Raw genomic sequence first — 14900 nt, forward strand, 5'->3', positions numbered from 1 at the left:
TAACACTATAAATGGCTTGGCAATCTTCAGTCGTAGCAGCCTACAAGGAACATAAATACAATATACCTTAATAAATTAGAATAAAAGTGGGAGTAAATAAAAAGCAATTAAAGACAGGTCAAGGGCCCTTCCACACTTATAACAGCAATAGCCTCTTCTCTTGGGACATGTGCTGTGCAAGTTGTTTTACAGCCGGCTGTATTAGCCCGTAGTATTAGCACTGAAATTTCCCCATTGGATCCAATGAACCCAATCAGGAATGGGGATTTACTGTCAAGGCCCAACCGGTGATCCGGTGGTAATACCACCAGACCGGTCGGTGCTAGGGCTATTACAGTCAGCGGTATTACAGCCGGGAATACAGCCCAACTCGTAATGAGGCCCTTGGTCTTAAAGTGCTGGTGGTGCAATGTGGAGGGTACAAGATGCTACAACGTTTTGTGAGTTACACAGGCACTATGGCATTGAGGTGAATTGGCAGAACGCAACAGGTCTCAGTCCTGTATAGAGTAGTGATATATTTCATAACTCAACCCCTGTATCACATGAAAACCAATTGGGAAGGAGACATAGGTCAGTTGGCTAAGGAAAAGCAGACGGTGCCAATGGCACCTAAAGAGGTGGCAAGCTCATGTAGATTTTGCCTTAATCAATTTTAGATAAAGTCAAATACTCCCACGAAATATTGCATAGAGAAGGAAGAGCAGAACACCTGCACTGTCTTCGTGGGGGAAACAAACACATTTGTCCATATGTTATTGACTTGCCCCAATATCTATGCATACTGGGTGAAGGTCTATGCCAATGTTATGGTGTGCAAAATCGATTTCAACCAGTGTTTAGTGCTTCTAAGCATACCAGATGATTCAAACTTTGCAAGATAAGAAAACTCCTTGGGCCTCATTTTCGAGTTAACTGTAGTTCGGCAGCAGGGATCTATTACGTTTGCACTTTTGCATGAACAGGTCCCCAGCCGCTGAATTTGTCTCATTTGCAGGCAGAGTGAGAAAGGGGAGTGGAAAAAAGTGACGTAGACGTTTGTACGCAGCCCTTTTGCACTTTGGCGTGCAAATGAAATATACGCTGCCTGCCATGCATGCATGACAGATGGCATTTACAATATATTCCTATGGAGTCTGTCTGCTTTTTGCTGGTGTGAAAAGCAGGTAGACTCGATAGCAGGGGTGTTTGTGTGGCAGAGAGGAAGAGTGCGGCGGAATCATAAGTAACAATCCGCCCCTCCTCTCTGCCATTCACATTCATTAAAATGTGGCCCGATGTGAATGAAAGGTATAAAAGCTTTAAGCAAGGCTCTTACGCCTTTCATTTACCTTACGCTATGGAGCAGAATGGTGGTGAAAAGAGACATCACAGAAAGTCCTACAGTGGCCTCAGTTCCCAAGATGTATGTACCAGGAACAAAGAGGGTATTGGATACGGGGGAAGATGGGACTTTGCATTTTGAAATATGGGAGATGGCTGGATCTGGCCCAGACTCAAGGGGGCTAGATTTTACTATGCCTAATCAGAAAGGCAAGTGCTCCTGAAGACACCAGTTGCCTTGCTCATGGTACTCCCCACAGGTTTCCATATTTTGTTACTATGCTGGTAGTGTTGACATTCTACGATTGTTTAATTGTAGCTCCTATGTAGTAATATTCACTATACCATAACATTCTGTGAAAAGATCAATGAAACTTAATAATAAAAAAGAAAAGAGAATAAGGCTGATGCCAAGAAACTACTTGAAGTTGAGGGATGTCCTGATTGAGAGGAGGCGTGACAGGTTGACCGCATTGGGGCAAGATGGGGAGTTTTCAATAGGTGAAGCAGCCTTTGGTGTACTAATTAGATTGACCCATTCCTGTGGGTGACCGTTTGAGATGAGACTCTGACGTAAAACAGTGTCTGTGCCTCTCGCAGTCATCAAAAAGAATAAAACAATTAATGAGAGTGAGCTTTAGGAGGAGAAATCTTCTCTTAAGTAGTGGGTGATTGTCTCCTTTCACTATCAGAACAAGCTGCCATTATCTTAATGGCCCCGCCTTTTGGATTTATGGATAATAGTCATATCCACTTGTCTGTGGTTTAGAGAAAGAGAGGCAATTAATTCAGGCTTCTACCTCGAGAAAACAAAATATTCCCACAAGAAATCATAACCTCAACAATTGTAATGTCAATAAACACACAAATATCCAGGGAGAAATAATAACCTTTATAGGAAGAAAATCAAAGGATGTAAAAAAAAGGAGAGAGAGAGAGAAGGAGAGAGAGAGAGAGAGAGAGAGAGAGAGAGAGAGAGAGAGAGAGAGAGAGAGAGAGAGAGAGAGAGAGAGAGAGAGAGAGAGAGGCTGTTCAACTGATTTTAAGATGTAACCCAATCAAAGACCCTATTGTCAAATGTCATATACAAGGGGGAATCCAAAAATATGCTAATTGGGAGATAATCTCATGCTGGCTAACATGTCTCTATATATCATTGGTATGACCTCAAAGCGCTGGTAGGATGAACGTCCTCGGGAACCGTAGTTCTGGTCAGTAGAGAGAGAGATAGTGTCGTAGGGTGCGTGGGTGCACCAGATATGTGTGCAGCTGATGTAATCGCTGGATGGTAGCTGCATCCTAGAGTTAGGTGTGGTGCTGAAGATATCAGTTGGATGTATGTAGTCTGGTGGGTGGACACCCAGACTGGGCTCTGGCTGCGTTAGGTCTGAAGGACGCATATGTGAGCAACTAGGCCGGAATGTGCTCGGCTACCTGCCTTTTATTAGGGTGATGAGGTGTTCATGGGGTCGTATTCGTATGTGAACAGCTAGGCCGAATTAATCAGGGGTATAGCTTTGTTCTAGTTGAATGATGGTGTATAGTAGAGAGGAAGCGTAGTGATGCGATATGATGGTTATCTTTAAAGCTCCCGAGACCAGGCACGTGAATAAGATGGTAGGGAACAGGGTGACATACGGACACATAGAGACATGGGGCTGGGTTTACAGCGACAGGAGGGGGATACGGATATATAGCAACAGCATGGGGAACAGGAAAGCAGGGTACACAGTGATACAAGTGTTGGACATGTTAACATTTACATTCGTATGGGTCTGGGCAGGCCAATGTTCATGATTCTAAGTGCGGAGGTGAGGCTTTGCAAACATTCACAATTCTGTCTGGGTCTGGCGCAGGCTAAAGTTCACAAATCTACTAATTGTGGCATTGCTAACATTCACAATCCTATCTAGAAGTGGCACAGGCTGCTGTTTACAAATCTAACTAGGAGTGGCATTGCTAACATTCACAATCTAGTATGGGTCTGGGCAGGCTAATGTTCACAATTTTAATAGTGTGGCATTGCTGGCAGTCACAATCCTATCAAGACGTGATGCAGGCTACTGTTTACAAGTCTAACTAGGTGTGGCATTGCCAACATTCACAATCATGTGTAGGTCTGGTGCAGGCTAATGTTCACAAATCTAATAGGGCGGCATTGCTGGCATTCACAATCCTATCAAGACGTGATGCAGGCTACTGTTTACAAGTCTAACTAAGTGCAGCATTGCTAACATTCACAATCTAGTATTGGTCTGGGGCAGGCTAAGGTTCACAATTCTAACTCGGTGTGGTATTGCTAACATTCACAATCCTATCAAGAAGTGATGCAGGATAATGTTCACAATTCTAACTAAGTACGAACTAAGTGCGGTATTGCTAATATTCAGAATCTAGTATGGGTCTGGGCAGGCCAATGTTCACAATTTCAATTAAGTGCAGCATTGCTAACATTCACAATCCTGTCTGGGTAGGCTAATGTTCTCAATTCAACTAAGTGTGGCATTGCTAACATTCACAATCCTGTCTGGGTCTGGTGCAGGCTAATGTTCACAATTCCAACTAAGTGCAGCATTGCTAACATTCACAATCCTGTCTGGGTCTGCCGCAGGCTAATGTTCAAACTTCCAACTAAGTGCAGCATTTCTAACAATCACAATCCTGTCTGGGTCTGGGCAGGCTAATGTTCACAATTCAACTAAGTGTGGCATTGCTAACATTCACAATCCTGTCAGGGTCTGGTGCAGGCTAATGTTCAGATTTCTAACTAAGTGCGGATCTGTTGACATTCACAATGCTGTCTTTGTCCGGCGCAGGCTAATGTTCACAATTCTAACCAGGTGCAGCATTGCTAACACTCACAATCTAGTATGGGTCTGGGCAGGCCAATGTTCACAATTCCAACTAATTGCGGCATTGCTAACATTCACAATCCTGTATGGGTCTGGTGCAGGCTATTGTTTACAATTCCATCCAAGTGCAGCATTGCTAACAATCACAATCCTATCTATAGGCTGTGCAGGCTATTGTTTGCAATCTAAGTGTTAACAAACTAACAGCATTGCTAACATTCGTAGTTCTGAGGTAAGGTAATGTTGAGTGGCAGGGTTTTCGGGAGTAGAATAATTGCTATACTTGCCAGCCCATGCCACACTTACTTTGGAAATACTGGCACAATTGAACATAAAAGGAAATATGATGTGTTAATAGTAGCATCATGTTCAAAATCTTTACCTTAAATTCTTTAATTTGATCCATAATCATGCCACACATTAAAGCAGTTCGACTTTCTTTAACTTCTTCTTCCAATTTTTCCTCTGTAAGACTTCTGTGACGACCTCCTGTCTTCTGCTTTTCTAGCTCAGCCTTCTTGTGCCTTTGTTGAAATAATCTTTGCATTTTGTAAATTTCTCTGAAGAAGTCATCGACTTCAGCTTCCATAACTTCACCATTCAGGTCCAAAAAGGCCCCATCCATCCATCTAGCAGTGGACAAATATACCATGTGTTAAACAAAAAAATTAGAGGCATCAACAGCATGAACATAAGATCCTGTGTAATCTTTAGTTCAAAATTATTATGAATATGCATGTAAACAATACAGAAAATGGTGTTTGTAGGATATCCATGAGGCCTGTTATGCAGTCACATGTGAAGGGCTACGCGAGAGGACAGGCATTGTGAATATGGGGTTCAGGGTAGGCCACCAGCTAACTGATTCGTCACCTGGTAAATGAGGGATTCTCTAGAGTAAACCTAGCCTGCCTAGCTCCACTAACAGGGTGTTGCAAACACCCCCTCCCAAAGGATGAAACCCCTTTCATGCAAAATTGTAATATTTGTTACTTAGTGTGACGATTCCGGAAATGGTGCCACTTCTCCCTAGGGGGGAACCTTCTCTTGAGCAGTGCGATCGCTCCCCAATAATCCCCCTAGGGGCAGTGCAAGACAGAAGAATCTGCCAGGGAAGAACTCCCTCCTTGGGGATAAGGAAGTACATTCTATCCCATCACACCCTTATCCCGTTACACTCCATCTCTCCATTCTACAGAACATACACTCCGATCCCTATATGTTATTCCATGACACCACAACTCCTATGAGTATTGAGGTGAGTAAGAGCTGCCGAGGCATGAAGATCACCTCACGGAAACAAACAAGAGACTGTAGCCATTTTTTCCAACAAGTCGTCCATATAAAAAGGGAAGGAGGACAAGCATGGCTGTCAACCTGGCCCGGCCAGAAGTCAAAAGACAGCGAAGGAAGCTCTGGTCGAGACTGGAGAGAGAAAGGCCGAAGTGACAGGAGGGTGGCTGACCCTCACTGGAGACTAGAAGAGCAGAAGGTTGGCTCGGCGTCCACGGATCCAAGCCAAGAGGAACCAAGGCGAAGCAGTGGTACAACCTCAAACTGGAGGTGGACCGGGTGATCCAGTACCTAGACTGCAGGGACCTGAAGAAAAACCTTTAGTAAGGCAGCGGTACACCTTCAAGCTGGAGGTGGGCCAGGTGGCCCTGTACCGAGACTGCAAGGAGCTCAACACCAAATCACTGGCGAGGCAGTGGCGTGACCTCAAAGCCGGGGTGGACCATTCAGTCCTCTAAGCACGCAGAGACTGCAGGGAGACATGAGACGTGGAACGGCCATGGGAATAACGAGGAAGAGAGCTCAAGAGAAGCTGGGCCACCACACTTGCCAACCCCAGACGGAGATAATGCCGCACACAGAGGTCCCAAGAGGTAACAGAGTATGGGCTGTGCAACCAGGGCCAGAGTGTGAGAGGCGGGGTACAGGCTTGATTGAACCCAAAGGCAGACATAAGACCTCGAGCTGTAACCAACAGATAGTTGATTAATAATGGAATAACTTCGGGAGGGAGTGACCTTCCCCTGAGTGGCAGCATAAGTCCACTGAACTGTGTAAAACCAAACTGTCCATTGAGAGGAGGAGGAAAGTTCAAAGTTCCTTTAGTGGAAACCAAGAGGGAACTGTACCCAGTTGATACAGAAAGTGAACGCGAACTGGGAGAAGGGAGACATTCTCCCAGTTCCGCTCCACCGTCTCAATAGGAAGAGACTTTGGACCTTATCACAAGTCTGGCCGTATCCCGGCAGAAATACCGCCGGTATACCGCTAGTGCAAATAGCGTTACCGCTATTCGGTCAGGCGCTATTAGCGCTGGATCACGAGTAGTGACTGGGTGGTAAGTTTCCATTCCCCAAATGGACCCAAGGGGGTTGGGAGGCGCTGTTACCGCCAGTGGTAATGGTGCTGAAAATGCCCGAAATCGGGCGCTAAGGGGACATTTTTTACCTCCAGCAAAAAGCTGGAGGTAAAACTCCCACTTACTGGCCAACTCATGATAGGGAAGCCCTTAAATTCGGTGGTAATAGCGTTACCGCCGTATTTAAGGGCTACTGCCCAACTCGTGATGAGGACCTTTGTATTTAAGTTACCTAAGCTATGAGGAGTGAGTCATCTTCCCAGTAGAAAATCCCTTTTAATTGGTTTGACTTATCCTTTCGGTCAACTTGGAGGAGGGATTCATCCTCCTAAATTGAACCTTAAACTTGTGACAAGAAGCCTTTGTGGGGAAATTGCATCTTTTTGGTGTAACAACAGAAAGCCAACAAGTGTTATAAGAGCAGCTTACCGGCTAAAACCTCAACGTGCAAAGCAGCCGAAAACTGTCATCCACCGACAGGCTCTAACAAGGGGATACATTATCCAAGTCCAGATAGGTTAAAAGCAGCCCTGAATAACTGGGGTCCGAAGCCACTTATGCTCTCCTTCTCTGTCCAAACACACTGGAAGGGGGAAAAACAACCTTCATAAAGGGAACAATCCAGTCACGCCCCAGAAACCCTCACCATGAGTGAAAAAGAAAGAGGGGAATTTGAGAACTTTTCACCTCACGAGTGAATCGTGAACTCTTGGACCCAACCTGTTTTTGGATTCTTTATTTTCCATGAAACTCTATAGGAGGAGGGAGTCATCCTCCTACGGGAGACCTATTCTTTTTGTTTAGAATGTTACTCTCAGTGCTAGGGTTAGAATAGGAGTTACGAACGGAGGACTTGGATATTTATTTGGACGTCCTGATGACTTACACCCAAGTTTAATTTTACTTTTAGAGACAACCCTGTTACAAATAGGGAAAGGTATGAATTTTCTTTTTGCTAATAAAACTCTAATTTCCCTCATCCTCTGTCTCAAACTCCTTCTGGAACTGTGTGTGACATTAGGCAGCACCACAGTTTTGCCTAGAAAGGAGTCTTTGTGAGCACACCATGACAGGAGTTAATAAAACACAGACACACAACGTCTTAATAATGAAGATAAGGACTTGTAATGAATGGCAGGGGGAGACTCCACCCGTGCAGCTAGGGAGGTGAACACGCTCTGCAAGACCCTCCCCCAGTACCTCACTGGGACAATCTCCCCCTTAGGGGACATGGACTCTCGTTCCTGTAAGGAATACCCTAAGCCCTCCACCTTCGTAGCATATATGAGACTATCAGATATGAAGAATATTGTAAGGTTCAGTCACTTGGCTGAAAGTAAAACTGAAATAACCTGTTATGCACAAGAAGAAGGTTGTGTCTCTTTAAGAGAAGACACACACATAATGGAGAGGAGGAGGCTGGCGGAAGAGCACGCTGAGCCAAGGCGCAGTGCGTGGAGAGGGAGATGCACCCTTACAAGGTTATTCCTGGAGGAGGTGGAATCAGAGAGAGAGATGCGAAGCCCGCGACTTTTTGAAGGAGTCCCGAGCAGTGTAGTGAAGCACAAGCGGACAGGTGTTCCCCAGAAGCGGAACCGGATGAGAAACGTGACAGTAAACTAGTGGTCGCATGACCACAACGAAAACGTGATGGCCAGACTGCCTGTTTTACGACGCCGAAACCACCCAGTACGGGAGTCTGAGAGGCCCCCTGTCACCCACAGTCATACACAATCGCCACGAGAAAGCAGATCGAGAGCGAGATACCGAGACCAAGAAGAGAACCCGAGTGGAGGCAGAGCCCAAAAGAATCTCCCTCCAAACACAGGGGTAACGGGAAGAAAGGGGATAGCAATGGGCCTCCGGGGCATCATTAATGAACAAGAGAAATATGTTCCAGTAAAATTGACTAAGTACCAAAATCAGAGCCGCAGAGAAGTGGAACTGTATTCATGTAATCAGGCGGATAACAAATTAGGCCCAAAGAGAAGTTCTTGAGGAGTGGGCACGAAGAGAAACTCGTCCCAGTGAAATATACAAGACATTACAGAGAGAAGCCTTAAAGTGGAAAGGATACAGACTGGTCCCATGAGTTACGGATAAGCCTGAGAAAGCAAATGTTCAGGGGGGGATACAGCCCCAGGAAAAGGAGAACTAGAATCACTTGAGGTAAAAGAACATTTACTACCGAATCAAAGAGTAATAATGAATGGTACCAAGTCTTGTGGAATACTTACCCAAAGAAGGGAAACCAAGCTTAAGTACATTGTAAAGGTACTCCAAGATCTGATCGTAAAGGTGGAAACAGACTATTTGAACCTATCTCCAAGCAGAAAACTATCAGGTGAATAGAGTCATTGACATATCAGAATTCTAGAACAGGGCAGAGGTTCTCCCAATCTAAATTAAGTTAGTCAACATAGTGGTAGGGTCAGGTAGGAGTAGGTTTCGGATGGAGGACACTTTTCAGTTCGGACTTCCTGGCGACCAACTTTAGTTATTATATAGGCAGGGAAACCCCCTACCAATAGGGAAAGTTAGGCATGATCATTATTATTTGAATAAACAAAATTCACAATGTCCTCCAAGTGTCCGCTTTCATCTTCTGACCCACCACAGACACCAGTGACTTCACTGGGTGATCAGTGTGGGATTATGTGGGCCTTGCGGTTAGCATAAGTTCTCAGTGGGACTCCTGCATGCTGGGGAGTGAAATGGGTACAAGCACAATGCAAATGGGGAGTCCTAGCAATAATGCTCCTTCGCACATCAGAGCGCTGGCCCAGTGAGAGCACGACTGCCATGTTGCTTTCACCTGATTTCAACATGGCAGCCAGTCCCCTTATTCCCACAGCCTGCAGAATGGGGGCAATCAAACTCTTGGAAGACACCAAAACTGAAGGGATACACAATAAATATTGTTTTAATTTAATTTAATTTCGTACAGTTTATATAAACCTTTGAAATATGTACTTCAAGTACTTCAAGTAACAACTACATAAAACCCTAAAATAACATTACAAGAAAAGAAGAAGCAGAAAAAAAAGGAAAATGGAGCACAGGAAAAGCAATTAGCTTGTTGCACTACAAGACTCAAATAAACTAAATGAATGTTTACACATCATTGCATTTAGGTTTCCCCATCTTCATTTGTAGTTTTCCTAAGAAACTCATGAGTACTAAAGTCAATTTTTACATTCGCTGTTGTGCATTTGGAACCACCAATCCTCAATACTGTAGGTCAAGCATTTGTCCATCTCTTTCCCTAAGTAGAATGTTCTCAGATTTCCTAAACTGGGACAGAAGAGGACCAGATGTTTTAAATTGTCCTCTTTGTAGTCACAGAATCTGCAATTGGACTTTTCAGATTGAATCATTCTTCTTTGTTTCAGAATTTCATTAGTTTCGTATAAATTTAGTCTGAATTTCAAATACAGCTTTCTCAGACGTTTACATGGCCAGATGACCATGTATTTGGGGATGGTATTGAAACTTTAGCTTCAGCAGGCACATTTTTCACACATTTATGGTTTGATCTTCTTTCTACAGTTTCAATCCAATCTAAATGAAGCAGCTTTTTCTTAACTGCATTTGGATTGGACCATAATGTTTTTTTGTCTGTCGCCAGTTGAATCAGAATGTCCTTACATTGTTGTCTCCACATAGTTATTGCGGTTTTGCTCTCTTGATTTCTTTTTGGATCGGTTAGTACTTCAAATGGTGGTAAATCAGCTTCATCCAAGGTCTTCCTGTATAAGGTTAATTTATTCCACATTATTTTGGCATTTAATGTGGATAACCCCACTTCATACAGGACACATGCAGTGGGAAAACCTTGTGGCAACTGCAAGATTCGTTTCCAGAACATGCTTTCGTACCTGGCCCAGATCTGCAACGAAAAACCGAACATGAACATACTTTCTGCTCCAAAGATCAATATTGGGGTCACCTTGCTCTTATAGAACTTTATTATAGGAATATAGGAGAATTTCCCATTTTTTTTGCAAGCTCATGCCTTGTGCTGTTAACTGTTTGCAGTTACTTGCAATCTTTTTCGTCATTGGTTCGTCGTTTATACTTGAGTTTATTACCGTTCCTAAATATCGGATGGTACTTTAATCAAGAGTTGTGTTCCCAATGTCCATCTCGACTTGGTTGTCTTCGGTCGACCACCCCTTTTATTTTTGAGGACTAGTATATCAGTTTTGTCTACGTTGATCTCTAGCCTTAGATCCTCAATATAGGACTTTAAAGCGTTAAGCTTTCTTTGGAGACCAATGGGGGTCAGGTCCAAAAGGACCATATCATCAGCGTAGAGGATCCAACTGATGTGTCCCGTTCAACTTTGGTGGAAATGACACTACGCCATCAAGAGCGGAACCAACCTCTGAGATGTAAAAATTGAAGAGTGTCGCACCCAAGGGGCACCCTTGCTTTACCCCTCTTTCTGTTCTGATGGTTTTGGTTAGGTGACCATCGCTGTCTAAGCGAATTTGTATTTGTGTCTCAGAGTACATTTCTTTTATGGCCTGAATGAGACTACGAGGACAGCCTCTCGTTTTTCACTTCGACCATAGTATTTTGCGATCGACTCCGTCAAAGGCATTGGCTAGATCTATAAATTCGAAATAGACTTTATTGCTTGATTTAATGGCATTTATTTTTAGCAAAAAGATTTAAACTACATCTTACACCTTTCACGAAGCCTGTCTGACGTACATCGAAGATCTTTTTTGTCTTTATCCATCTCGATAATTGATTTAGGAGTAGACTTGCAAAAACGTTCCCTACCACGTCCAAAAGGGCTATTGGCCGTTAATTTGCTAGATTTGTGCGGCTGCACTTTTTAAAAATAGGAACAATGATGCCTGATTTCCATGTTGTTGGGACGCGGCCTTCTTTTATTATGTTTTGAAAGAGTATGTTGCAAAAGTCTGTCCATTCTTCAATGTTGTTTTTGAGCATGGCATTCGAAAGTCCATCTGGACAGGTGGCCTTGAGGAACTGCACTTTTGTATGCAATTCAAGATCTTGTCTCGTTCAAAGGCTAAATCCCACGGATGACTTACATTCGGGCTTGGACAAGATGATTCTTTCTTTTTTTGTAAGAAGTGTGTGTAATGGCTTATCCATTGATCTTCAGTCACCATATTTGTTAGAGCAGCTTTTTGTGGATTCTCTAGTTCATTAACTAACGACAAGAAACTTCTTGGATTTTTTTTGGTTCATAGCCTCCAAAATTACTTCAGCGTCTTTTTGTTTGAGTATCCCACGGTGTGCTTTGATCCAGTTATTATACTTGTTCTTTACTTTTCTTGTTTCACAACTTTCGTCAGGATTAGCTGCACTGGCAATTCTTCTTAAGTCTGTCTTCAGATCCCTTTTTTTTTGGGTGACTTGTGGATCAAAGTTATGTCTCTGGAACGTTGGTTTGTTATGAGAGCTTTTTTTTGTCTTGTAGACCTCCAACAGAACTTGGTATTCAATCGGATCGATCTTCTTTTCTCCAACTTTTGGTCTTATATGATCAGCCAATAAGGGTATATTGCAAGATCTCAAGCATAGACGGTTATGGCCTGGTTCTTGCGATATTTGCTGCTTCCATTGCTCCAGGGTTTGACGATGTCTTTGCTTCCATTCAATAGTTACCACATTGTGGTCACTTTGCAGAGACTTTGTTACATGTAAGGACTTAATTTCATGTGACATTGTTTCTGATATAAAGAAATAATCTAAAATGGATTTTTCCCAGGTCACCTCGGAGGGAATATCGCCCGTTGCGGCTCCATTCATCATGTGTAAATTAGATACCCATTTCTTCAAGCCAGGTTTCTCTTTTTCTGTTCTCTTTATGCTTTGGACCATTTATAAGACTAGATATTCCCAGCAACTTCATGTTGAAATCGCCACACAAAACAATTTGCGGGTTCACATTTCCTGTCATTATACTATCGATGGTGTCCAGAAGTTCCTCCTCAAACTTTAGATGCTCTGCTGTGGTAGCCTTCTAGTAGATATTTATCAAGTGTAATGTGTTTTTTGATCCACTTGAGCTTTCCTTTGCTTCTAACCTGGCGTAGTGAATATGCGGCGAAATGATCTGCACAGTTTTTATACTGAAGCCGCTTTTCCTCTTCACTAAAATTAATTGGCCAGACATAGGTCTACCTTTGCATTGGACAATTGATGGATTTATAGCCACTTCAAAACCGTCCACTCATGGCATCTTGTCCAACCACGTCTCCTGAAGACAAATTATATCAGCCAACCTCAGAACTTTCGGAAAAGACTTGACTAAATCAGAAAAGCCCCTCGTGTTCCATGTAGCCAGCACAACACTCTCTTGGCATTAGCTTTCGGAGGTTTCATTTAGAGCTTTTGCTACCCAAGCCCAGCAATTTCTTTTTTCTTCACCTGTAAGGTCAATCTTATCAGCTTCAGACATCACTGCATTGCTGGCCTTAGGGTTTCCAACTGTGGTTTTAAATTTCTTCATTCTCAGTCCTTCGCGCAGAGCCGCCGATTGCTGAGCGGATTCATCTGTTTTCTCATTGATTATCTTTTGTTGGTCATTTGCTGATGTCTTTGGGAGTGCGCTATTTCTTATTAGCGACATTGCACTTTTGTTTTGGGCTCTTACTTCTGGATACTCAGTTAATTGATTATTTGCTAGAGCATTATCCACCTCATATACTTGGAAGCCTGAGTCTATCAATTGTCTCTCGCACATCATCACTGTCTGAGCGAGTTTTCGATCTTTTATTTGCAACAAGGCACATTTATGATTTGAGTCATCCAAATTTTCTACACGTTCAACCCCAGCACTTTTTGTTGATCTCAACACAGGAATGAAGTGAAAAAGCTGTATTATCAGATTGCTATTAATCAGCTGGTCTCCCCTTTTATATTCCATTAGTTCAATCAGGATTCTATACGATGGAATCGCGCTAATTGGTGTTTCAGTCCAAGGATTTTGCTTATTGCTCCGTGTATCCACCAGACTCTTTATTTTGTTCTCGAACTTGCGGATCGCTTCCTTTGTTGAGCATCAAATCCTTCCTTTGTTGAGTATCAACTCTGTCATCATTTTTGCGATCTCCTGGTGCCACTTCACTTAATGGCGACAGCTCTACATAAATCACAGGATGCACTGTAGTACAGTTCAAAATGCTTTGGTTGCGTTTCTCTTCGATGTTTGGAAGACTTTTTTCTTTTCCTCATTCACCAAATCTCCAATTTATTTTCTCTGGAATTTTTTCGGGTGTCGGCGACCATGTTATCACACGTTTCATCATGTGAGCCCGTTCTTTGGAGCTTGCAAAGCTCACTGAGGGTTTCGTACTCTGTCCGTCTTTACTTGCTTCTGGCTCGAGAGGAATGTTTCTTCCAATTTTCCTCACTTTGGACATACTTGGAGTCTCTACTTCATCATCCTTCTCAGATATACTGTATGTCGACATGTTCATCAACTCATCGTCCTCCTTGTCTTCGTCACTACTCTCCTCTGTAGCTTTATTTCTGTCCACCCTTCCGCTTCCTTCATTCCTGCTCGGGGACATAGCTTTTCTTTTAAGTGCAACAGACTCCTTGGCAGCTTCTTCGTTTGATGTATCGGAGTTGTTAAAGGTAACATTCAATGCTTTTATATTTCTAAAAAAATTCGCTGAATTTCAAGCATTTTTTTTTTTGCATTGGCATATTTTTTCTTTTTTTCTTGCATTTACCTTGTTTCACTTCGGTATCAGGTCTTTTCATCAATTTCTGTATTTTAGTTGATGATTGCGACTTTTCAAATATGTCGAACCATTCGGGTTCTTTCAGTTCTGGAGGAACTGCTATCGGCTTAGTCTTTGGTCGAACCATTTGAGCGTCCTCCACAGCATGGCTTGAGGAAGCTACTGGTTCCGCACTTTGCGGCACCTCAGGCGCAGTTGACAAGGACGTAACCTTCGTAAGGTCTATGGTAACAGGCGTGCCCATCATCCCAGCCCACACCAGTTTCTTCACTTGATGATCAGATTCTTCTTTCCACCTTACATCCAAGCCTTTCACCTTCACTGTCAGCAATTTTGATAGTTCCTTCTCTTTGTCTGTATTTGGTTGAGTTTTCAAATTCTCATTTCCAACCTCTTTTTCGGTCCGCCTGACAGTTGTTATGGAGCCTGGAGCAGGTACAATATCAACAGATTGCGTAGCATGGGCCGCCGATAATGGTCTCACATTCGGAGTTTGTTTTGGTTCTGAACTAGCCCTTCCATCTTGTTCCTTCTGTAGTGAGTTGAGTCTTGTTACTTCTGCCAGCAGTCTTATCTTCCGAATTGTTTTTCAAGGAGTCCTTTAGAACTGCTAGTGAG

General features: G+C 43.2%; 1 protein-coding gene across 1 annotated transcript in view; it reads right to left on the bottom strand.

Annotated features, from left to right (window-relative positions):
* DNAH12 (dynein axonemal heavy chain 12) overlaps positions 1-14900 on the bottom strand; it is a 3791933-nt gene that overhangs the window by 2954453 nt on the left and 822580 nt on the right. The window contains exon 17 of the mRNA XM_069643677.1: positions 4558-4804. Coding sequence (XP_069499778.1) covers positions 4558-4804 — 247 coding nt within the window. The remainder of the gene's footprint in view (positions 1-4557; positions 4805-14900) is intronic.

Source organism: Ambystoma mexicanum, chromosome 2p, assembly GCF_040938575.1.
Source record: "Ambystoma mexicanum isolate Mex_15411 chromosome 2p, UKY_AmexF1_1, whole genome shotgun sequence".
Classification (NCBI taxonomy): Eukaryota; Metazoa; Chordata; class Amphibia; order Caudata; family Ambystomatidae; genus Ambystoma; species Ambystoma mexicanum.